The 25,983-nt window shown below is 40.6% G+C and overlaps 1 protein-coding gene across 7 annotated transcripts in view; it reads left to right on the top strand.

Moving 5' to 3' along the window:
• FGD4 (FYVE, RhoGEF and PH domain containing 4) overlaps positions 1–25,983 on the top strand; it is a 110,955-nt gene that overhangs the window by 36,506 nt on the left and 48,466 nt on the right. The window contains exons 1-2 of one of the 7 annotated variants that reach the window (XM_040594039.1): positions 7,734–7,914; positions 20,386–20,462. The exons of 3 other annotated variants lie outside the window; for them this stretch is intronic. Coding sequence is in view for 1 of the 4 variants with exons in the window: in XM_040594035.1 (XP_040449969.1) it covers positions 20,586–20,601 (16 nt within the window). In the remaining 3 variants the exon portion in view is untranslated. 3 more of the 7 variants (XM_040594038.1, XM_040594037.1, XM_040594035.1) reach the window with 3 other exon arrangements.

Genomic DNA, 25,983 nt, shown 5'->3' on the forward strand with positions numbered 1-25,983 from the left:
ATCCCAAGCCTGGTGTCTGTAGACACCTTACTGCTGACTGATCTCTCAACCTGCTGAAGGAGCTTCAGGCTAGGGAAGAGCAAGGTGTTTTGTAAAATTCGTCTGTTGCTTGGTCAGAAAACTGTTACAGAGTGCTCAGAAGGGTGTTTATGTTGGATCTAAACCAGCTGTTTCTAGATCTTGGAAATCTGTGGCAAAGAACTGCTGAGTTTGGAGAGGAATTTAAATTGCATCAATGTGTATTATGTGAGTCTGCTAAATGCATTTTAAGATTATTTTTTTTTCTGCATTCTTTGCCACTAATAGGTTAGCCACCTGCAGTGGGCTAAATCACAAGGACACTGATGTAATATTTAGCACAGCTCAAATACCACCACTCCTGGTGTACCTCACATTACCTCTATGAAGCATAAATTAAAGTTCTGGAGTTATAACAAGGTTTTTTTTTTCCCCCCCCAGGTTTAATTGATGAAGTACGAAAACTTCCTGTACGTGCACAGAGGAGATTAGCACACTGAATACCCATAACATCTTGAATTATTTTATGGTAGTAGCATGGTTTCTCTGCATTTTCTTACTCTCCTACTGTTCATGGTTTTTGTTGAAAGATACTTCATAGAGGAAGGAATGTACAGGCTGTTTTTCTTCCAGAAACACCGTTTCTATCTTTTTGTTTACAAGTTCTGTCGGGAGTTGTCCAGGCCAGGGTAGAAAAGCAGTCCTGCAGTTCCCATCCAGACTTCTCAGAAACTGTTTAGTAAAGCCTAAAGAGAAAGGAAAGCCCCATGGCCACAGTTCACACCCATGTGCTGCTCTGATGTCTATTCTGCTTTCAGTAGGAGCTTAACTGGTAAATAAAGAGCACAGGGCAGAGCCCCTGGGGTTAGGCTCTTCCCCAGAGCTGGATTTACTCTTGCATTGCTCAGAACCCTGTCCAAAGAGCTGTCTGTGATCTCTCTTTGAGTCTTGCATGTCTGAGCTTTGGCTGGCTCAGCTGTCAGACACTGAATGTCAAACCTAGGAGGCTGCTGCTTTTCCATGGAAACACTCTGTGTGACTGCAGAAATAATCAGGCATGTCTGGTGGTTGCTGTGCCCTATTGTTGGATGCTTTGAGATACTGAACTGAATTGTCCTACCTTGACAAACTGAGTTCTCAGCTAAAACCAGCTTTGCTTTTGTCATCCCTCTTGCTTGCTTTTTTTTTTTTTTTTTTAATGCAGATGGATTGAAAAGCATTAGTGTCACAGTTTATTCTGCTGTTGGAATGTAAGTCCCTTGATGTTGGCTCTCCCTTTCTCTCTGTTCATGCACATCTTGCAAAAGGAACTCTAAACTTCTTGCTTCTAAGTAGGTACCACCAATACGAGCTGTCTTGTGCCTTGTATGTGCAAGGCCTGAGCTGCAGTATCCTCTTTAGGGAGACTGTGCTATCACACATTCTCCTTAACAACTCTTCTGTGCACTACATTTTACTGTTGACATAAAAATAATTCAGCATTTACAAGAAATCCTGTTCCTGATCAGCAATTTCCAAGAGAAATTTCTTTACTGGAGAAAGGGATTCTAATCTATGACCTTTGGATGGACGTATGTTTCTTTGAAATTACATTTTACATTATTTACTTTCCATTATTTTAATCAATGTGCCTAACTCTAGATATACTTTGGTATCGGCTTTAGAGGAAAAACAATGTCCTTTTCTACAGGCATTACTAGCTTGGAGGCACTACTGATACAGCTCAGTGGGTGAGGTGCCATAAAGTATTTGGAAACTAAAGTAATTCCAGTTAATGGAATAAGTGTTTATGTGTATTGGGCTGGTGCTGTTCCTGATCTGAAAATAGTTATCTTTGGAGACATAACAATAGAAGCCTTGGGTTTACTATTTCTATAAGGAATTTAATTTCATAACTTGAAAGTTATTTTGAAGGACTGCTTATAAAGGAAGGATAACTTTCAGGCTTGTACACCAGGTAGGTGACTAAGATGGCCTAGTATGAACTCTGTCCATGTTTCTTTGTTGTGCTTTCATGACAGTTGCCAAAAAGAAACATCCACAGAAACAGCTGTTGTAATATTAGAAGAATGATTGCTGCAGTGGATGGAGACAGTCCATGTCACTGAACTGGTGAGAAGGATATAGGTTGTCTCCCTGCTGCGAATCCCACTTTTGTAAGCAGTAGCAGTTTGGAAGGGAAAGGCTTATCTCTCAAAATGTTGACTTCATTTAATCAAACAGTGGCCGTAAGAACAAGAGCAAAACAGTTGCTGCCCCTTCTCCCATGCTCAGCACACATGCATTCCCAGGCTACACGGGCACTCTGTGAAAGAAGAAGAAACTTTATAGTCTTTTCCTTGTGATGTTGAGGGAGCAAGTGTCAATGAAAACCCATGCAGTCTGGAAGTAAGGGAGTGCAACTCACCAGGCATGAAATCTCCATTTGTTTTATGTCTGTAGAGGTGCTGCTGAGGAAGAATTTGCTGTCTGCAAGGGTTAGTTCATTGCTTTCCTTCTGCGAAGTACCATTGTTTTTTAATTTAGGAAGACAGTCAATTGAGACAAGACTGGAAAACTATCTCTGTCATACAAAGGGATCTTAAAGGACTAGTGTGGAAGCCATAACCCTTCTGTGCTTACCACAAAAAATGTTAAGTCTTGAGATTCTAGACAAGTCAGAGGAAATTTTGCAGATTTCAGCCCTTACAATTGCTTGCAGAATATTTTTTTATACTCTTAAAAGTGTAGATGTCTTGTTTACCTTGAAGTGAACTTCCTCAATACCAGATGGCATCAAGTTAAAAGACATACATACGTATTATATTGAAGTTGCTTTCTTTTTAGAAATAAAGGTGATACTATAATAGAGCAGATCAGTGGTCTATTGTATAGCTTTATCTTTATCTCTGGCAGTAACGTACAGTTGGTGCAACTGTAAGGAGTTATGAGGCTGTTTCAGTAGAATTCGAAAAACAAGTATGAGGAATGGGCAGAAGTTCAAAATTATGCATGTGTGAGGCCCAGTGTCGCTTACCTAGATGCTGTGGTTGGCTTTATAAATAAAACTTCCATATCTTATGCAGAGGATGGAGACTAACTTCTGTCAATATCAATATGCCTTATTCTAAACTCACATAACTTGTTTTGGGTGAATAGATTTTAAGCAATCATCACCAACAAAATAACATATCCAAATTGAAAAACATACATTTCTAAAGCCTAGTTTGAGTACCCATCAACTTGAGTAAAATACCAAAGTCTTGGTCTATGGGATAGCAGCTGGGACTGGAAAAAGCTGAAGCATATGGTGTCATCGTTACAAAGGACAGTCCCTTCAATGGAATCAATTCAGGAGACAGGATGTCAGTGTGTTGCTTATTTTTCATTAATATCTTCCAGATAAAACCAATTTATTCCTAAACTCCTATCTGGCTTGGACTGGGCCAAAGAATAAGGGGAGATAGCTAAGTTTTCTTTCCCTTGTCCTCCCCTCCTCAAAATTATTTTGGATGTGCTGTTTTCCTCTCTCATTTTCAAGTAGTTTGAATAAACCCTTTGTCAGGTAATACTGAAGGTACTTTTTTAGTGCTGCTCCATGTAACTTTAACAGTGCTTTTGTCAAAATGTGTAGTGCACCCCATTGCCTCTTTCTTTGTGTGGTGGCTGCTCCATGTAGTTTATCCAAAATGGATTCTGAATGTTGTTACCCTCACTCTGCTAGCAGCCCTCCTATAATGAGTACAGCTAGTACTTGTTCAAAAACAGATGGTCTGAGGGTTTTTATCAGTGTCTGGAACATGTTTTCCAATGCCAAAATTGCTTATAATATTTCAGTAGACAACTTTTTTTTTAATACAAAGTTAGAATTCACATAAATCTAGAAAATTACTTTGTAGGAGGTCTCTTTCATGAAGGAAAAGACTGAAACTGAACTTGAATCCCTGTAATTTTGAAGTCAGTCTGTTTGCCAAGAACATAATTGCCACAATTTTTTTCCAGAAATGCATAAATAAGTAAAATCTATTAGCATACTAAAACTAATTTCTGAGCCACGGTCATTATTTTTAAGAGGCAAAACAAGAAATGCTGTTGGTGTGTTCTGTAATGCTTAAATGCTGAAAAGTTTTTAATATTAACAATTGGCAAGTTAAATAGGAAATTGGCTTCCTTCCTTACATTATTTTGCCCTTGTTGCTGATGGATGATTGGTGTCTGTGGTTGCTTAAGACATTTTTGATGATGTAAAGATTGCTTATTTAGAGGAAGAAAATGGGTTGAAATTAGCGGCATGAGTCAGAAGGACCGTGGTCCTGGAGGGGAAGTCAGCAGACCTGGGTTTGGTCCCATGCCTGTCCCCGGTACCCTTGTGAGCCCTGTGAGACCCCTCTGAGGTCTGCATCCTCTTCAGCTGCCATGCTTTCCGTGGCAGGGGGCTCTTGTATGGCTTACAGGTACTCAAACGCTATCAGCAGTGATCTGAGAGACTTCCAGTGTTAAAGCACTAGCAGTTTAATAGAGGTATCTCTTACCAATGTAAGAAAAACTTCATTGTGCTTGCTGTGAAACAAAACTGATTTCCTTTTGCAGTAAGGATGAGTTAAACTGAAAATTAGGGGTGGGGTGGGGGTTGGGGTTGCAGAAGAAAATTATTGAGCTCCGTGCCTGGAGCCACCCACGGGAAAAGATGGGTGTTTTTGTGATGGTGGGTTCCAGCACAGGGTTTTTCAGTCCATTACAGGAGCAAATGCTGCCCTGCAGGACCAGCTACAGGATCAAAGGTGTCATTAAGGGAGAAAGGAAACAATTTTCCCTTCCTCAAAAGAATAATTCACTAGGCCTAAGTTAACATGTAGGAACCTGAAGTGCACACTTCTCTCAGCTTTAAGTAGTATTACTCAAAAATTTTTGACACAGTGCTAGTCATAAACGCTACATGGTTTTGAGTGAGAGGAGAGAAAGTTTGAATGCATCACTAGCCTCTGTCCACAGACTACTGTGCTTTTGTACGTTCAGTGTTTCAAGCCTTAAATATGTTGGGACATGGTCCCACACAACTCATCAGTATTTAAAGCCTTAATATGCACTTCCAAAGCTCTTTCTATTTTGCAGACAAGATCATTATCAGATGGTCTTGAAAAGCCACTTCCCTTTTGCCTCCAGATAATGTTGGTGGGAATTTCGCAGAGCTGGTGCACGCCGTCGCCGTCGGTGCGGGTGTAGCTGCGCGGGTCTGGCCTGGTGAGAGCAGTGGTTTCAGGCACAGCTTTGATGCAAAAAAAGGGTTTTCCAGACACGCCTCCACCAGCAACCCAGTCATGCAGCAGAGACACGGCAGCTTTGCCTGCTGCTGAATCAGCGTTGGTCTCGCAGATGTGGAGCAGATAACTGTGGCAGGAGCCCTAAGACCAAAAGCTAGGGTCAGTGCAGTTCTTGTTCAGAAACCCCCAGGTTGGGAGATCAGAGTATTCTTGAGGGGAACAATTGCAAGGTCCGGGAGATAGAGATCAGGCAGCAAACACTCCCTTCGTGCTAAAATCAAACCCATTCAGGGGAACTAAGCCTGCCTTCAGAAAATAATTTTGTCGGGGCTGGGGGGGCTGGGGTGGGGTGGGGGAAACAGTCTTCAGCTAATTTCTCTGAACCCTCTGTTTTAACAGCAAATGAAAACCCTTGCTAGCTTCACCTCCACCTTAGTGCGTGTTTTGCCCTCCTTTCCCCCCGCTGAAGGAGGGTGCAGGAATAGGCAGTGTCAAGGTTAAACCTGGTCGCAAGCTTTTGTTAAGGTGTTCTGCCTGCTTGCGAAGGCAAGGCACCTGCTAGGCATGCCCAGTGAGCTCTAGGAGCTGGCTCTCCCTTCACTAAGGCTTTGCAAGGCTGAAGCACAAAGAACGCTTGTTGCCCAGTCCCCGGGAGTCTCCCAGTGCTACCACTAGCTGGGGAGGACTGGTTACCATGGATGCTGCCATCTGTTCGCTCCCCGCCGGAATGTGATTATCCTTGCTGGGTTGGGAACCAGCAAAAGCAGGGGAGCGTGTGCTGTCGGCAATTATCCGCAATGGAGTGCGTTAATGGAAGGCTGGGATTAGCTAGCTGGAGGAGCACATAAAAGGATTTTCCCAAAACTATTAATGATTTCTAGCCAAGAGGAGTAAGCTTTTCGCAAGGTCAGTACTAAATTCATTGTGTATGTGACTAATTTATAATTGGTGCAGTGACTGTATGATTTAAGGATTGTAGCAGCATGGAAATAATGCTTATTGTTAAGAGGGTGTGTGTGTGAGAATTGTATTTTAAAGATCTTTGTTTGTCTGTTTCAGTTCAAGCAGTTTAATTTGGGGTCATTAAAGTAGTAAGTCAGAACAATAACTGGCCAAACTGATACAAATGGAGCAGTATCTCTTGTCTTTATGGAATGCTGTTCGCTGCCAAATCCGTTTGATTTACATGCCTTTTCATGCTGATTGCTTTTTGTCTCAGTGATTTCTTTTTGGATGTGATACGCGTTTGGTTTTCATACTGGCATGAAGGGTGAGACGAGGGGGAAATGTTCAAACAGAGCTGGCAGTACAATGGATGTTTAGGGTGTTTTATGCAGTTTGCCCAGAGGAAACAGCGTAAGGGAGGCAGAATGCAGGAGCAGGTTTTCCACTCTTCGTTCCCACCCTCTGCCCCTCTCTCCAACTCGCCAACTAACCAAACATTTTGGACTCCTTCTCTTATAGACCTTGATTATACGGACACTTGACATGAGTTTTCAGGATACTCCGCAAATATCGTGACACTTTTGATGGCAAGATTTCATTTAAAGGGGAAAATAAAATTAGAAATACATGCTTGTAAGGCTGTTGTACCCATTAAAAGACATTTTTTGATGTGCTGTAGGAGCTAGGAGTATTAATTTTTTTCATAAGTACATGACGAACTTACAACATTATTTGTATGTAGTTCAAATTACAGACTTAAAGGAGAGGCATTAAAATTAGTTTGTACCCCAAATAAATAAAATGTTACTTCAGCAGATATTTTTAGTCACGTATGGGCTTTCCCTTTTCAAATAAAGCTTTTACATTCATCCCTCTTGCCAGGACTGCCATTTTTATTTGGTACAGGCGAGGACACTACTAGAGGCTTTTAATTAAAACTGTGTTAGTCCCGATTCCACTGATCTGCACTCTGCTTTTATGCACTTAAAATATCAGTGCTTTGGAGTTTGGGAGGAAAGTTACCGATGGAATTAGTAAGTTACAATTGCAACATATTTGACTGGGATAAATGTTTAACCTACAAGATGCATTCCAAGACTTGGAATGCCTGACAAAAGTGTGTGTGGGGGAGGTTGGGAGGGTTTTGTTTCTTTGAGTACTTTAACTGTTTGTGGTGTATGAGCTTTTCTTGTGCTTGTGGAAGCCTGGTATATCTGCCTCAAGTCCTTTCAGACATCATGTCACACTTGCACGTTGGTGGAACTGGGCAAACGCTCTTAATGGAAGCTGTATCATGTTGTAACTAAAAGGATTTTTTTTTAACCCTTTCCTGCTCCAGAATTTAAGTATTGCATTGCTGTTGAAGTGGATGATTTATGCAAAACTTGCTTTTAATTGGCTGCAGTGGACTTGTTCACACATGCAAGTTGCAGGTCTGTAATTGCGTTGTTAAAAGGAACACAGGAGGCAGATTGGCTTTTGTGCTTGAAAACAGATTAGACTTTCACCGTTCTGACTCTTTGCTGAACCTAGCTGGAGGGAAGGGCAACCACCTCAAGGTTATTCTGTAGCTGGTGTGGGATGTGTTACTGTTCACTGGTCTGTTTCTGGTAAGGTAGCTGTTACCTGCAGGATTTGCTCTCGCCGTGGATGTGAATTACCATCTCGCTGGCAAGTCTTCACAGACAGCAACAATCATATCACCATAAAGGTAATAAATAGCTTGTGCACCCCTTCCAGAGGTCATTTCTCCTGATTGCAGGCTGCTGGTGTGCTGAGAACCTTGCTTTTCCGCTGCCTTTGCTAAACCTGTTTCAAGGATAAATAGGGGACTTTAGATTTGGCATTCTCCAGCTCTTACTATATTCTCTGATGAGCACTGTGTAAATGTCCAAATAGTCATGAGCTAACAATTTTATTTCCTTCTTGAATAGTCTGTGTGTGGCTGTTGAATACTTTTCTTTTTATTATTATTATTAAATTTTACTTTAGGTCACTAGGTCAGTGTTGATTTGTGGATGCAGGATTTAAAGGCTAGACACTCTTTAATCCATTTGAGCATCTGGCCTTTCATAGTAGACATCCCATTTCCATGTAACAGAGGAGCTGTTAAATGTCTGTTTGACATTAATGATTTTTTTTTTAAAGAGTTTTATCTTTGGTAGATTATTACAAGTGGTTCTGATGTTTAAGCTTAATGCAAACAAATGAGGGTCAGTGTAATCTGCTACATGATCTCTTGAAGGAGATTTATTCTAAAATACAGGCTTTGGGGGCCAGCAGAGGTGATGGGTCATACTGAGTAGGGATTTACTAGGGTTTTTCAAGAGGGTAAACTCAGTTCAGGTACGTTGTCTCACAAAGATATTTTGAGTGAAGTCCCAAAAAAATAATGTCTAGAAATACAACTTAGTATACAGTGGGCTTATCATACTCTTGTTTGTAACGTCTGTACATACTACACTTTCAGGAAACTTGTTATTAAATGGTAAAATCCCGAGTCAATACATAGGAAGCTAGCTTGCATATAAGCGATCACAATTGTTTTCTTTCAGACAGACAAGTCTTTCTGCTTTTCACTTGACACATGACTGTGGAATGCTGTTTGACATGGATTTATTTATACGTTGTGTTCAGGCTGCTCAATACATTTTTAATCTGCTGTTTACTTGTGTATTCTGAACATTAAAACAAACAAGCAAGCCTAGCCTCTGTACTGTCTCCTTAGAGCCGCATGGCTATTTCAAGGTTAAAGCCTGCAGCACCCTCTGAAGGGCCAACTGTTTTGGAAAGTCTTCTGCCTGTTTACAAACTGTTCTCTTTGCAGCCCCCATGAAATAATGGAGTCCTCGGGATGCGGGATGTGGGAGGATAAACCTGCTGACACAAGCACTGCTGCTGTTGGTCTGTTTGCTGGGCCTTAGTCATGTAAAATTGCTTGCGTCTTTTGTGCTTTGTATGGGTGGGGACAAAATGCAGGCGTTAATGCTTTTTTCGTGATGCTAGAAATTGCTGTACCAGATTTTAGAAGATATCAAATCTGTGTGGAATTTGTTTGAAAGCAGATCACCAAACTAAACCAGTACAGTGAAACTATGAGTGACTGAATGTGAGAGACTGGCAATGTGCAGATCAGTTATACATCTGTGAGCTGTAGGAGGTTTTTTAGCTTTTTCCAGAGAGGCTTACATTTAGTGCAGAAGTACTTTTGTCCTTCCTTGTTGAGGTGTCTAGTTGAAGAACCTGAAAACTCAGAGCCGTTATGCAAATGATTTCAGAAAACATTCCTCCCAAGTAATACTTGTTGGGAGAAGAACAGGATGGGGATAAATGACTGTGTGCCAGCAATGGAATATCTTGAAGTGAAATTGTTTCTAATTTTTTTTTCCCAGTTCACCCAGTTGCTCTTACTGTATGCAATAAATAGCTGTTCATTTCAAGTATAAAAATACTACTTGGACTGATAGATACATGGAAAGACATGGAAATTGTTTACTTTTGATGAATATCTGAGCAAAGTGAGTACTTGAATACCTTTGGGAATGTGGAGCTCAGGGCTGAAAGGAGCGATTTGCTCACTGAGGGAGTTTTGTGTGGGTTTTTCCCCTGCTCCCCTCAGTCAGGGGCAACCATGTAGCTTATGTCTCACTTATATGTTCAGTAGGCTTTTATTCTGGCACACTGAGAGTCAGACTGTTACTAGCTATGGTAACCTAACTATAAACAAAACTTTAAACTATAGTAAATGACCAAAATCCAATGTCACACTACACTTCAGGAACTGAGAAAGAAATGCTGAAGTCATTGCCAATGTCATGGGTTTCCTTTTAGCAGAGAACTTAAGCAGACACTTGAGAAATGAACTCTACTAGCAGCACGATGCTTACCTGTACTTTGATGTTGTGGTTTTCCCACCACCGCAGAACTTTACCTTAATGAAGGTGGTATGGATGCAGCTAACCCTGATACTAAGCAGTGTTGCAACTTGTCTGTTCCACTCATAGTAACACTTATTGGGGAAAAAACCAAAAATAATCCATGTTTGGCTGCCCAATTAAGTAGTGCTGCAGTTATAGTTCTGAGTATCTGGTTTAGATTCGATAGCTAAAATAGAAACAATGTACTGTGCCAGCCTTTTTAGCAAAGGCTCATGAACTGGGAATTGACGCTTCAGAAGACTTGAATTCCAGTCTCTTCTACAGTTCAGAGTTTTGTTTTGCAGGCACTGAGTAGTGACATGGGTGGTATGGTGTATTCCTGGAGTGGTGTCATACATGGTTGTTGCTTGAGTAATAGAGGGAAAATTAGCTCAAGATTTGTAGTACCACTAGAATGAACAAGTTAATTCTGTAATGAGTTGTTCCTGCAGGGCACAACCTGAACTTCTCACTTGGAATTTTTCTTCCTAGTATCACCCAGTATCTCTTGTGTGCTCCTACAGCCCTGTCTCATTTCCTACAGGAGCTAGTTTATTTTTTTCTTTTCCCTTTCTTAAGGTCACTGATGCTCAGGCAGATGAATGAAAGCATGAAGTGTCTTTGTAATTCAGAATAGTTTGATGGCTTTCTGTATCATGCTTGCAGATGTTAAATTGAAACTAAAATAAAGTACCTAGAAAAATAATCTGATGCTGGTTTTACTTGCATTGAACACATTCAAGTATTATTAAGCTTTCTAAAATATCAAAAGGGTTCATAGCTTATATAAAATTACCTGTTGCCACTTTTCTCTACAGCTGTAGTAGTTCTCTGGCAGCTCTATGTGCCAAGGCAGGTTTCCATGACTAATTTTGATGTCTGTTCTCTTCAGTAGCTCTTGTTCACACCATTGCTTGAAACCTTATGTTGCTGTTATGACTTGGCCACCCACTGCAGTGCAACCGGCAAGTGTTTTGGTCCCTTGGCTTGTCAAAATTTCTCTGTGTAAGGCAGTTTTAACTGTGGGAGCTGCTACAAGCTTTTAAAGATAGCTGCTATAAGCCAAAATAAATGGAAGACTTAGTGGTGGAATTAAAGCTTTATCTAAGAATCGAAACACAACAGTTAAAATCTAATATTATGAAATCTTCACAGTTAGCAGGGTGAGAACCATTTGCCCTTGGTAAAGTTGGCAATGCTGCACACCCCTCTGTTGTTTACTAGCATCCTGTTATTTTTGGGTAATGCTCTTATTAAAAACTCAGTCTAGAGCACTGTAGTTAAAGCACCTTGACCACCAATTTTTCCCCCTTTTGCCACTTATTCTGCAAGCCGTGGTCTGGTTTCTGCCATAACAGGATAATTACTGCTTGTAATTCGTGTGCGTGTGTTTATAAACCTGATTTTTATTAACTGTAAAATATAGTCTTTTTAAAAAATTGACTTAATTTTTCCAGACTTGTCTTACTGCTGATGTTACTTGTCTTATTGCTGATGTTTCTTTGGTTTGACTAAGAATATTCCAAAATTTTCCTACTGTTGAAAAATTCTGAAAAATGTAGAATGATTTTTGGCTTGCTGCTTAACCCTGGAGTAAAACTGGTTAGTAGCTGAGTTGTTTTGGGTTTTTTGTGTATGTCTTCTTTGGAATGTCCTCAGCTTGCATAAATGATCCACAAAGCTAACAGAAACGTGATATTCCTGCAATTTGATACTAGACATTTTCAGTGCAAAACAATGCACAGAATACAGTCATGATGAGAGGGAAAAGCTGCTCAATCCAACACTTACAGTTCTTTTATACTGTAGTCTATTGGTCATGTTTTGATGGATTAAGACTTTCTTTGTAGATCACTGAAACTGCTTTAATCCAGTCTATTGCAAAATCAGGTGGCATTTTAGAATCCCTTTACATAAGAAAGACAACTAAACTTGGCTGTGTCTGTTTTAGAGCTGTCTTCGGATTCTAGGTTTTTAGAGTTAATAGATAACAGTAAAAGAACCGTGGGGAAAAGCTTATTGATTATTTTGCGTTAAAATAAATGATGAAAAGCTATTACTGTCTGGCTGATGAGGTCTGGGGTGTGGACAGCAATAATTTAAAGGAAATTACAGTTTCATTAGTGCTGATGTCTCTGTGAAGGCTGTGTTTAACTATCAGCACAACCTCTACTATGTAAAACAGTCACAACTGCTCTGATCTTGCACCCTTATTGCACCAAAAGCTGAAATACACTTCTACATTCTCTTATTTGTCACCACTGTCCTAATGTTACCTTCCTTCTTTGAAATTGATCTGAGGAGTTCTTTTTGATAGGTTTTCTCTGGATGCTTGATATACACAAGGCTGGATGGACTGGGAAAAAAAGCAGTACTAGGTATTAATGGCAGGGGCGAGAAAGTTCTGGAAAGAAGGTCCTGATTTGCTGACTCCCCTGTAAGTACTAGATTAAATTGGCTCTAGCAGAACAGTCAGGAGACTAAAGCTGTTTATATATTTGAGGCAGAAGGAAATAGTTACAAACAGGTAGTGGAATTTTTTGCCCTGAGACCTCATCTGGTGAAAGCTGTCCCTGTGCGTGCAGGGGGACTCAACTGCGTGATCCTTAAAGGTCCCTTCCTGCCCAAACCAGTCTATGGCTCCATGAGTTTTAGGAACTGATGTCTTCTGTAGAAAGTTCATCTGACACTTTCTATAATGTGACAGGGAGGACAGAGAAAGGTGGAAGGGGAGGGGCAAATGTATTGTGCCATCAAGTTTCTCTCCCCTAGAAAGCATGGAGTCAGAGTTAAAGTAGAATATATTGAAAATGCCTATACTGTCCCATATTCTGTGTAAACAAATAATATAATGAAATAATATAAATGGGATTCAGGAAAAGATTGAACAGATTTACGGTTAAAATGTCTCCCAGCAGCTGGTAAAATACAGTTGCACAAATGCATCTGCTGATGTAGGTGATCCCTAAACAACTGATGCTGGAAGCCATGAGGATTGTGTGTTTGCTGCCTACTACCACAGGTTACCCAAACATCTGCTGCTGCTTCTTTTCAGACACAGAATATCTGACTGAATGATTTTTTTAAATTTTTTTTTTTCCTGACCATGGTTTGTATGCTTTTATCTACTGCAAAAACGTACTGATGTATTAATTCTACTTTGGTGCTTATTGTGAATCTTCCATGCTGTTTTTTAATAATTCAAATAATCTAATTTTTACGTTATTTTTAGTATCTATCACTGCCTAAACTTTTTTTTTTTTGGTATGGAAGCAAAATCACGGTCACTGCATTCTGACCTGCTTCATTTGAGTGTCTTTGTACTGCTTGGAATTCTAATGTGGCAGGGATAATTTTTAAGTTACAGATTCAGCTTTTTACTGTACTGCTGAATCTGAAGAAAATCCTGTGTGCTGGTCTTTCTGGCTTGGGTTGTGGAGTTTTTTTCAGGGGTACGTGTGTGTTGTACATGTGACCAAAAGCTGATCTAACTGGAAAATGAGAGTCTGTGCCCGTAAGTTGTTTTGCAAAGATGTTAAATGCGTGATATGTTGAATCTGTGAAGGTGAGTAAAGGCAGGTGGCACAATACTGCTAGGGCTGGTCACAAGATTTTTCCTCGTCCCTTTTTTCCACCCTCCCTTGAAGAAGGGTATGGATTTTTGTGCCAACAGCTACAACATGATTCCCAGCTGGTGGGGCAACAGAGCTGCTCTCCTGACCCAGCACCACCCAGCTCTGCTGGTGTAGCTGCATGTCTTGGCTGGCAGGAGAGCACAGTGGCAAGTGGGAATGTCATCATCAGAGGTAATACTGTCACTGGGGAAGAGGCAGCAGCTGTGGTTGAAGGTAGGAGGCTTGAAGAAGCAGCCTTCTCAAGGGGGAAGGTATGGGAAGGTGAAAGCAATGAAGACAACATGCGAAAAGGTAGAGCTGCAGGACCAGAGGGTCTTCTCTTTGTATGTATTTCTTAACTGTGTGTTAGTGTAATAAGAATGGATAATGCTATAAACACAGTAATTTCCTCTTCCCTAAATCATAACATGAAGCTTTCTCTCAATTTTCATTGATATGTATATATATATATATATATGTAAAAGGAGGTATAAGAAATAGCGAACCATTAAGCCTTTTTTGTTAAACAGGAGAATTGGCAAATCAAACCCAGCTGATAGAGGCAAAGCCTTTAACCACTTCCCACATCTAAAACCAAAAATCCTTTAACAATTGCTGGTCTTTCTTTCCTAGAGAAGATTAATTAAAAAGTGAATGACAGATTAGATTCCTGGATTATTTTTTTTGAAGTATGGGAATACTACAGAAAAAAAGCTTTATATGGTTAGTATAAAACATATAGTCCCCACAGCAAAAGTAGTCCTTTTATAAATGCTAATAGGATAGATGTCGGTGACCTGGTGCTCAATAATATTTAATGTAGTTCTTTGATTTTGTAGAACTGCAACCATTTAATTTTGGTTGGAGAGTTTTGTAGTTGCTTGTGTTACTTTTATGCTTGAACTAAATTGCAGACACCAAGATGCTGCAATGAAAAATGCTGTACTAATGTAGGACAAAAAGGCAGACTTTTCCCCTTAGAAGTTTTATTGTGTGTCCTTTGGGTCCTTGTGCAGCCACAGGTTTTCCCTTTGGGGCACATGATACAGCTGAGCTGGAAGAAAAGAAAAAAAGATGGAAAAATACTGTTTAGTTTCTAATTATGGCATGGTAGTTGTGCATCACACCTGCCTTGAGGCTGCTTGTCTTAAATCTCCTTGCATGTGAACCAGGAGAGCTAGGGGAGGGAGTGATGGAAAAGGTTTTGATTTCAGAAAGCGTCCTTTCAACAAATTTGTTTCTGTTTGGGCTGCAGATCCAGAGTCTCCCATAGGGTTTCTCACCTTGCTGGGGGCTAGTTACCTATCTTAAGGTGCTATTGTTATTTTTCCTTGCTGCAGCAGTACTGAATACTCATTCCTAAACACACACACACACCCCACCCCATCCCACTTCTGTGTGGACTTTTCCTCCTCTCTCCTTTTCCTGGTGGTCACTTGTTTCAGTAGGTCATTTGCTTAATCTAAAAGTTTTTTCCCCATCTTTTTATTCATTATATACCTGCAGATCTTGAGTTGTCATATGGCTGTTTGTTTCTTCTTCACGTGCTTGTGTGGCAAAGCTTGAAGGACACAGCTTAACAAGACAGCAAATAATTAGGTCTGCTTCCTGGAAGGATTTTGTTCTCTCCCACTTTCTCCTCTGTTGACAGTGATGCTTATCTGACCCCATGGGCCATCTCAGCCTGCTAAGTTGACAGAACAATCCAAAAGAAAATGAATACACTTCTGGCAGGTTAATGGGGTGAACAGGCTTGCTGTGGTGCCAGACAAGACCCAGTGCAAGGGGAGGAGTTCCTTTTCCAGCAGCCAGCCCTTGGCATAAGGGAGCTCTTGGGTTGCACACAGACTGTCTCTCTTTGTCTCTCGTGAGGATCTCAGGCAATGACACGTGAATTTCATCCTTTCGGTACCCAGTCAAGTGTCCTGCATTCAGTCGTCGTTTACATCTACAGGCCTTGGGCTGACCCCCTGTTGCTGTCCCTTGATGAGATTTCAGAGCCGACTTTACATGACAGGCTGGCACTGGGAAGGGCCATCATGTTCCTTCCCTCTGGCTGTGCTATGACCACCATGTACCTCCCGGAGCTTGTCACATTGTACAAAACACTGATTCAGCTTGCTCACCTGGAACAAAAATTTGCTTTGCCTGCTAGGTTGCATTGGCTTACCATGGGCTGGACATTTTTGTAAGGGAGGAATGTGATACTAGCTGCAAGGGGAATGGTGGGAGTGGGGTTTGCTTGTCTTGGTCGTAGAAACACTAAACTAAAATGCAGCACTAACATTCATGGCATCCTTTTGGGCTTCATCTCTTTTTCCTTGGCAGAGAGGGTAAACTGAACACCCATGTGGTGGTTTTCCTTGCTTGTAGCTCTTGGTAGTTGGCTGCCTGAGTTTTAAAGCCATTTATTTTGCCATGTTTTGGCTCTGAGATTATACTATCCACCCATGGTGATGAGAGGCAGGAAGCCCTAAGTGTGTCCTCAGTTATGATCAAAAGAAACCATGAAGCACCAGTGGCAAGCCTTGCTTGAGCTCTTGCACAGCGCTCAAAAAGAAAGTAGAGGATAGTCATTGCTGCGGTACAAGAAGAAGGTGCAGGTAGGAAGGTGACGGTCACCTTCTGTTTAGCCTGCCTGAGGCAGTGCAGCTTTCTCCCAAGTTTTGAACTAGACAAGTGTACATTCCTGTGTACCTGCAGTTCCAAAGGTGTTCTTTCTTTTGTGTGTCTGCACCCAAATGAATTTTCAGACTTTTTTTTTTCTTCACTCCATTGTTATAGAAGTGTCTGTCCAAAGCTACAGTATTTAGCAAGTTATGTGCTTTGGATTTTTTGATTCAAGCTATTGTTTATATCCATCCAGCCTTCTGAATAAAATCACTTGTTACTGATTTTTAACTATCCCAAGAATCATGAAAAATGCATGAAAAAAACATATAAGGTCTGACAGAATTGGGGGTCACTTTGGGACAAAGGTGTGTGGTATCTTGGTAGCTAGTCTCATTGCCCTGAGAATAGCTGGGAGCCAAGTTGAACCCATCTGCAGACTACTGCTGAGCTTTTAAGAGATGCTTTTAATAACACCTCAGAAGCTATTTTGGGGTAAGCACAAAGCATGCTTTCATTTTTGTCCATGACTAAAATGCTGTGCTTCTGAAGTACTGGTAGATAACTGTAAAAGTCAACCGCACCAACTTTCTGGGAGCCGTGTGACAGGTGCCTTTTTAGCTGTTGTGGTTTTTACATCTGTCTTGGACTTGTTGAAATGTCTCAAGTTCTTTCACAGGGAAAAAAAAGTTGGGGGATGCTTTCAGTGCAGAGCACTGATATTTTGAAATCCAGAAATGCTCATGCTGCATTCTGTGTGAGGGTGTTGCATGGGTTACTGATCCTTTGGATGGGACAAAAATCACTTGTCTTCACTGGCCTGCAGAAACTTCATATCATGTCCTGATGCAGCATCCTCAGCAAACCTCTTCTCAAATGCTTGATGCCTGAAGTGAATGTGCAGTAAAGAGGAGCCAAACGAAGACATCCATGCTGAATGCCGGGCTGTGATTCACTGTCACATGAGCTTACATGTTTTTGGGGGTGTGTCAGTGTGGCATGCTGCCCAAGTAGCTCGTAATACTTAGTTCAGCTTTCCAGGTTTCCTAACAGTACTCTTGTGACTTCCTTCTTAATTCCAGCTTCATCACATCAGGAATATTCAAATGAGTCAGGTACATAATTTGAGTCCCTGTATCTGTAAAAGAGGGAAAGTACTGAGAGAAAACTTGTGATGTTTAGTTTGAAAAGTGCTTGGAGGTGGAAAATCAATAAATGCTGTATGTTTGTTGCGAGGTGTTTGTAAAAACTCTTAATTATTGGCTCACATATGATTTAATCACTCCAATAATTTTGATTTGAGGTAACTTAGTATCATAGAACTAGTCTGCTGCGCAAGTGTCTGGACTAAAACCATGCTGGTTTTAGATTGTGTAGATATTTCATTCATACTAAATGACAGCAACTACTCAGTAGCACAATTTTTATTACCCACTAATGAGAATGTTTTATTTAACAAGTTATTCTTCATGCTCCTCTTCTGCTTTTTAGAGAAATTTAATAAAACTAACATTATTTTTTATTACCTTAATTATCTTTAACAGGCATGTTCTGGTGACAGGTAAGACACAGCTGTACTTCTTGCCAATGAGTTTTGAACTAATACTTGCCAATATAACTGCATTGTGCGGTTTGCACATTTCTGCTCGTAGAGTGAGCAAAGTTGGTATAAAACTCATGTGAAACCAAGGAAGTAGGTTAATGAGATGTCCCCATTGTATTAGTTTTAATCTCTCTCAGATCCCCTCATCTGCTAGCTAATCAAATAGAGATCAAACAATTAATCTTTTACCTTTTTTTAAAAAGGAGGAGTTAAGCATGTGTTTTAAAGATGGGCTTTGGTGACGACTTTATACCTGTTTTAATGTTACTCCTTCTGGAAATGAAATAAAATCCACAGTTTCCTTCATGTGTGTAGTATTCCTTCGCTCTCCTTGAGCGGCAGATGAGCCATGTTACTCTCTGGGGGCTGGTGCGAGTGGGGTGGTTGCCTGCACAGTCCAAGGTGGACCTCTCGGGGGCTGGTCAGAGCTTTGATCTCTCGCTGGTTCTCTGCCTTGTCCCTGCAGCAGGAATGGGTGAACAGACAGCAGAGTCTGGTAGGTCAGATGTCATCCACCCCATGTGTGTCACGTTACAAAGTTTGTAACAGTAATTATATACGTTTCCTGGAAAGGGAGACTTGATTTCCTCTCTGGCCTCTATTTTTACTTGTGTGACCCTCCCTCTTTGCTTACAGCGATCAGTAACTTGCATTTATGTAGCTGCTTATCTGAACTAACTGTTTCCTGTATTATTTTGTAGCAATTTCTCTTACAGTTTTCCAGCCTACTATATTGCTTGTGTGAAAATTGAAAACTTTATTGCTGAACCCATCTGAATTTAAAGTCTGTCACATACTTGTATGACAGGCATTATCAGTAGTTTTCCTGGGTTGGGAAGTGTACACCAAGTGAAGCAAGGCTCACAAAGCCTCACTGGCAGGTGGACGAACCAGGCTGGTGCGGAAAGTGGTTTGTTTCAAATATGGGAAACTGAGTAGAAAATTTATCTTCTCAGCAAAGGCTTTTCTGGAGAGACAAGGTGTTCTGTGGTAGATGTACTTCATGTGGAAGCCCAAAAAAGGGGGCAAGCTTTGAACTCTTGGAGGTGAACTTCAAAACAGAGATGTAACCTGTGCACTAGAGTTCTTTTAGTCTTACGAAACTCAGCTACTGTTATTGTTTGTTTTAATGCTGTGTTGATGACCTGGGTGAATACAGTTTACATGTGCCTTTAAGGAGCCTGGGATTACTTGCTAGGAGTATCAAGGATGGCGAAATGCAGCTTCCTAGTCCAGCAGTTTAAAAATAAATGCTCAAAATAAAAACAACACATGAAAATCTTGGTCAAAGTGCTAAAAATGGGTTCCATTTAGATTTCAAATCCATATGTGTGGAACTTGCATCTGCTCATCTCAAAAAGAAAAAGGCACTGAAGTGTTGAAATTACTGGAGGAAAATAGTTGCTTTTACTGTTTTTGGCAACAACCCCCTTTATTCAACATCTGTAATAGAAAGGAAATAATTAGCTGCCCTATTCCAGAGGGCTGTCTCCTCAGTAAAAAACAGATACTCATAACAATGGGTTGTTTTGCAAGCCTGTTCCCTGTAACCCGTGGTACTTGTCCTCCAGAGCAGCTCTGCAGTGCTGTGCTTCTGCAGAGCCTTGAATGTGAGGACCGGTGGTGGAACAGGCTGTAGAGACCTGCGGTTTGGACCAAGGCAGCGGTTGAAGATGACCTCAGCTGCACTGAATGACAAGCTGGCTGCTAAATTGTGATTCATATTATCCAAATTGACAGGGCTGGATTTACATCCCAGTTTCTTTCTCCTGCTGGGATGAAAGTGTGGCAACCGGGGATCACGTGGTGTAAGAGCTGTGAATAATAAAGTTACTTGCATTAACTTCTCTTTTCAGTTAATGCTTTCACTTTTTAAAAATGTGCATTTTCACAGTTCAGCATTCACTCTAATGTCTCTGTATTCTACCCTGGAACACAACTTCTAGTTTATACCATTTAAAAATCGATTTTTAATTATTTTAGTGACTTTTAATCTGTGACAAACTAATGTTTTCATGACAGTTCTTTAATGTAGACATTTTTGGTCGCTGTTCTGGTGTCCTGCATGTTGTATTTACTTCCTTTTAGGCATAAATTTAAATACAGATTGTGCAATGAAAAAGATTAGAAATGAACGTCATGCGGTATAAAGAGAGAACAAAGTACCAACTGGAGAGATGTATTAACTTGTCCTTTAACCCTGATCCTGCTTTAATTTCAAAGAGCAACGCAATTAATAGTGACAGAACTTTCATACTAGCTGAGGCATTAACCAAAACAACTTACAGCAGTCCCTCCTCCTCCTCCTCCTCCTCTCTCCAGCAGTTTGTAGGTTACATAAGCCGATTCCTTTGTTTTTCCTCTTTAGTAGTGAGCAGACTTCACTCTCTTCTCTGAGCGGACTGGTTTGCATGCTTACGTTTTTCCTCTCAAAACAGGCTTGCCTTTGAAGAGGAGGAGCATAGTGTAATTGAAAGACCCAGCATGTAAACTGTCAGCATATACAGAACATCTGGTGAGAAGTCCTTTCTGGCAACTTATAAGACTTGTAGATAGGATATATGTGAGCCTGTCACAGGGTTATTGCCATTGCAAAATCAAGTCCTCGTGCAGTGGTACCGGATTATATTTACAAACAATGTCTTCTGAACCAGGTAAGACTGAACGGGATGCTTCTGTTAAACTTTCATCTCTTCAAGACTTGTGGTGGTTTTGTGTCCAGAAACACCAAGAGTTAAACTTTCTAGTTTGAAGTAAATAGACCAGTGAACATCCAGCTGCCTCATGATGCAATACAACTGGAATGCTCTGGTGGCTTTTTCCTCCTGTTCTCAGTAAATGAGCTTGCAGTCTCTTGAACCGCTTGCCTGATGCATCTGCCACACAGAGAAATCTGCAGCTTTTGGCTCATTTTGCTGCTACTTTCACCAGCTCAAGATTTTCTTAAAAGCAAATCAGTTTTGTCATGTTTACAAGTGGTTTCTGTTCCTAGCTTATTTGCCAGATTCATCAAGCTGTTTACAGCTGCAAGGTTTCTGTAGGACAATTCTATAAGTAAGCATTGGCTCTAAGAATGATATCTCTCGTTGTTCTAGGAAGTAGATGTATGCTTCTGGCTTACAATCAGGTTTTCACATATATTGTTGCAATAATCCATTTAACTGATGCTTATGCTACTACATTGAATGTACAGAATTGGCTTCCAGAATTAAAGGATGTTTTCTTTTATTGCACCATCCAGTGAAAGGTTTGGATTTTTTCCATTACAAATACACTTGCAACTGAATTTTTAAGATTACAAGTAAAGCAGTATTTTCAATAGTAAGTGAGTGGATTTTTCAGTTCTGAGAAAAGTTCAGCCTAAGGGTAAGTTACATGAAAAGGCTTACCCAACCCTAACAGCTTAATATAAGACAGTAAGTATTCTGAATTCAGTTTTCCACAGAGAGATGGACAAAGCAGATCTGTGGAAGGTTTAGGTTCAGAATGCTGCCCTCCCTCTGGAAAGCCCTCTGAGACTAAATAGAGGGGAGTCACTGGTGGACTGAGTTTGAGGGATTTGCTAGAGAAGCCTGGAGCAGATGTATGCAAATAGCTCTACCCCAGCTCTCCTGATTTCAATACTTGTGGGCATCTGATTATTCTTGGATACAAGGAATATTTGTTTTGAAATCATTCTGTTGACTCCTTTATTTGTTTTATGATCAAATTTGAAATTTCCCTTCTCCCTCTAGCTTTTGATAATCAACCAAAAGGATGGGAATCACACCTTTCTTCCCACTCTTTATGAGTTATTTTGCTGTATCCTGAGAAGAATCTACATGTGGATATAGGAAACTTTTTTTTCCCCCACTGATCTAGCTCTTAAGAGCTGTTTTCTGGGATCTGCAATGCATATTCTTTTCCTGTAAATGTAACATTAAACCCTGACTGATTTTCAGGAAGCTCCATGTGGTACCATAACTACTATTTTTGGCATTTCAACTCATCTTCCTTCTTGCCCTTTTGCTTACTTTGCGTTATTTTGGTTTGCAGAGGCCTACAGTATACTTACATATAACTGTGTTAGTCTGAATGTCCAATATATTGGTGAAGTTGTGATCTCCAACTTTTTAAAATTTATTTTAGAGATCAAATATTTGTATGTGCTTTAAAGTGACAGAGGTTATACTATCATGGTGTTTTTCAGGCAGTAATTTCCCACACTCCAGTTAAAAGTTGTATGAAAGTAGTTAATGCAGGGTGGACTATGGTGCAAATACCTGGCTTGAAGGGTATGAAGGGGTGAGCTTCTATCAGCCTGTGGAATAGCATATAGATATCTCCTAATATCACCTTCTCAGAATGATGTAGGAAACCTATGGATATAGACAGTATGCATAGAAAAGGTGACAGCAAGTAGTTCTGGCCTGTCTGGGTTTGAAATTGTGTTGACAAATATCCCTGGACACTCCTAAACAGTATCTCGGAGAAGCACTGAGTTGCTTGCTGAAGCACTGGCTGCCTCCAGTCCAAAATGGAAAAAAATCCTTCCAGTACTGACTGCTGGGACTGGGTGAGAGGGGAGTAACACCTGAAGCTTATAGAAAGGTATAAATTTATACGGCAGCGTATCTACTGCTATCACAAAGTGCAATTCAGAGTGTGTCCAGGTGCCTGAGCAAAGCTGTTTTTCGAAGTACTAAAGGCCCATAACAAATACGAAAATATGTAGAATGTACCTTCTCTGAAGTTTTGATGTTTCTGAAGACTGAAACTTTACAGATTATTTTTTTTTTTAGTAGTAGTGTTCATTATAGGGGGAAAGCATTGCTGAAAAATTGATTTAAATCAATGTCATTTTGAAAGGTTCAATGATACTTTGACCCAGAAGTCAACAGAGGCTTAAGTGTTTTCATTTGTACCATCACTTTGCTTGGCTTTGTGACTGCAGCACCCTGAGACTTACATTAGTTTTTCACCTGGTAGGTGCTATATAAACAGTATAATGGTTTATGTCAGTGCTTGTAAACCCAGTGAATTTGTTGAGTCTTTACTAAAAATTCAAAATGGTTATGGAATGCTCCTCTTCCCCATCTCTCCTCTCTTATCCTAGATTTGTGACTATTATAAAATAAAAGGAATAAATTTCTGTAACATTAAGAGTTTGGAAATTTAGTGACTATGTGTTCCTTGCAGGCAATGATTGACCTTGAGAAGTATAGGTAGTAAGGAAACACAATCTGTCCTTTTGATTGACATAAAATATTTAAAACACTGTGAGTGCTCTTACTTGCTTGTGAAAAAGTTCTTACAATCCTGACCTGTCACTGAAAAAGAAGAAAAAAAAAAGAAGAGAAGGCAACAGCTGGGTTAGGTTATGTAGGTTGGAGAGGGATTGGAATATTTCCAAACCTTGTATTATATAAAGAATTAAATGTGTAGACTTAAACAAATATTATGTTTTAGAGTAACTTCATAGATTTTATTTACTTTCTGTTTTGGAAAACTTTCTTCCCCAGCATGCAAGCCATCTGCTTTTTTTTAATGACTATTTTGATACACTTCCTTCTGATGCCAAAACCCGAGGCTTGAAGGAAAACAGTAAATATAGCATAGAAGTCAGCCATATTTTGCTGGGCTGCGGTTCTGTGAACAGCTCAAGTGATCCAGAGGCCAGTTGCTGCCAAAAGGCTGCCCAGTCCCTCTGTGGGACTTTCCCAGACCTTTGGGTGGGTCTCATCCACGAGCCAGTTCAGCTCACTGACACAGCACAAGCGCCTGAGATAAAACCGGTGTCCACTGGCCTGCTGGCTGGAGGGGGCTACGCTGGCCTGGAGAGAAACCTGGTGAGTGTTAGAGCTCTTGAGAAGTGAGCGGTGCGAGCTACAGGGATGTGGAGGGATGGAGAAGAAAACATTTCTCCTCTTGGTGGGGGGGCTGTCTCACTCTGTCTGGCGTAGCCACAGTTGGGGGTTGAGCAGCCTTTTCTTGTTCTGTCCTTGGGCCTTCAAATGTCCTCATTTTCAAAATGTTTGCAAAGTGAAAGGTTGCACATCCTTCAGATGTGTTGGACAAAATTTGTGCTATTACAAAATTCTTTCTCTTCCTGAAATTTAGTTGAGTTTAATATATATTTACATTGCATGACTTTTTTTTTTTTAAAAAAAAACAAAAACAAAAACCCAAACAACAACCACATTTCCTATCCTTTTGCACATTCAAAGATAAATATTCATGTGGCTATTAAGGTTTTTGGAACGGTATGGTAAATACTCATCTAAGTCTGCATCAGAAATTATTTTAATTCTCCAACTTAAGAAGTTTTATGAAATGACATCTTAAATTCACCATGCAGTTATTTTTTTTTTCTTTTTTAAAATGTATATTTTAAATGGGGGTCTGGAAAAGAGAGAAGAGAGGACTAAACAATAGAACAGTTCTGAATTTGTATCTCTCTGCCGGTTCATAGCATAAAATGTAAAGCCATTTCAATCTGTATGTATATTCAAGAGGCAACTGTACTGATGTGCAGGTCTATTAATCTGGAGTGAATTCTGTGGACAGCATGACCAGTGGTCATGTCTGGCAATTTAGGGCTAAGGGTTTTTTTCCCATTTGGATTCTAGGCGACCTGTATTTCACTTCCTTCTGTAAGGATGATTGTGAACGGATGAAATTAGTGTAAAACGGTGATCTCTCACTCCTTATGGACAAGAGACAATGTAAAAGCTGGCGTAATTATTGTAGACTTTAAAAGGACTGGGCAAGAAAGGTCCTTCTTGAATGATCTCACAGGAAGGCCCTAAATGTACTTAAATCAGGCTTTTTGTGACTATTCTTCCCCTTTTTTTTTTTTTTTTTCCCAACCAGGTCAAAAGCAGGAAGCACTTGAATTCTTGTGAAGTGTCCAGCTTTGGGTTCTTTATATTTCTGTTTTGGTGCAGAGAGCATTCCCAGGGAGCTGCTTGTTTTTCTGTGTTTCGTAGATGATGGTTGTTAATTACTTGGCAGGGAGACTGAATTGCTTGGGGAGCCTGACAGTGGGCTGCCTGCCCCTGGCTTGGGGGAGGAAAGGCATTTGCCACGGAGCAGCCGGGGTGCCGCACAGCTGCACCGCTGATGCTGCTGTAAGGGACGAGCAACCGCCTGTTTCCCTCCATCGGAGCTTTGTTCTTTATTAAGTTCATAATTTTATATTCGCTTGTAAACTTTCACAGAACAGGGGGTAGTGCCTGGTAGCCTGTTGTGATGCTATTGTGCAGTTAATACCATGCAGCTTGTTCTTTAATTAGGGCATTACTTTAAATTTTGAAGCCATGCATTTTTAGAGAATAGTTTTTTGACTCATACACACAGAGCTACACACCCCCCCCCCCCTTCCCTACTGTTTGCTCCAACCCCACTGAGATGTGATTCAATGTGATTAACGTTATCCAGTGGCTACTTGCTTCTGGAAAGGGAGTCTTGTATTCCTTTCCTCATCAATAAATTTCTATCTTTGGCCAAGCTGTGGTGCATCCAAGGTGAACAAATGCGTGAAACTGGCTGCTTTATTTTTTTGGTGGGGTTACATTTCTGATGACTTAACTTTCCCAGACTGCATCCTGGGGCTGAATGCGTGCCAGCACTGATGCACAGAAAGTGGTGGGAGCAGACGGCCAGGAGGAGGGAGGGGAATGGGTGGAACAACTTGTGTCTGTGACAGCTGGCTGCTGGATGGGCTTCAGGTTGTCAGATGCTGGCTGCACACACAGACTGCCTCAGGAGTTGGATGTGGGAAGCGGTTTCCATCTATCAGTGGTAACTTTATTGGCTTGTATTGAATAATTGACTTCTGTTTGGATCTGTGGCTGTTCTGAGTTTTGGATATATTATAAATGACTTGAATGCTATCAGTGTGTTTATTTCAACAACTTCTGCTCAGATTTTCTGAAGTAATAGATCAATTACAGTTTCAACCTTCTGTAATTAGATTCCACCCCCACCCCCCGCCTTGGGTCTGTGGGTTGTTTTTTTGTTGATTTTTTTTTGGGTTTTGGTTTAGCATCCTTTTT

Source organism: Falco naumanni, chromosome 5, assembly GCF_017639655.2.
Source record: "Falco naumanni isolate bFalNau1 chromosome 5, bFalNau1.pat, whole genome shotgun sequence".
Lineage (NCBI taxonomy): Eukaryota > Metazoa > Chordata > Aves > Falconiformes > Falconidae > Falco > Falco naumanni.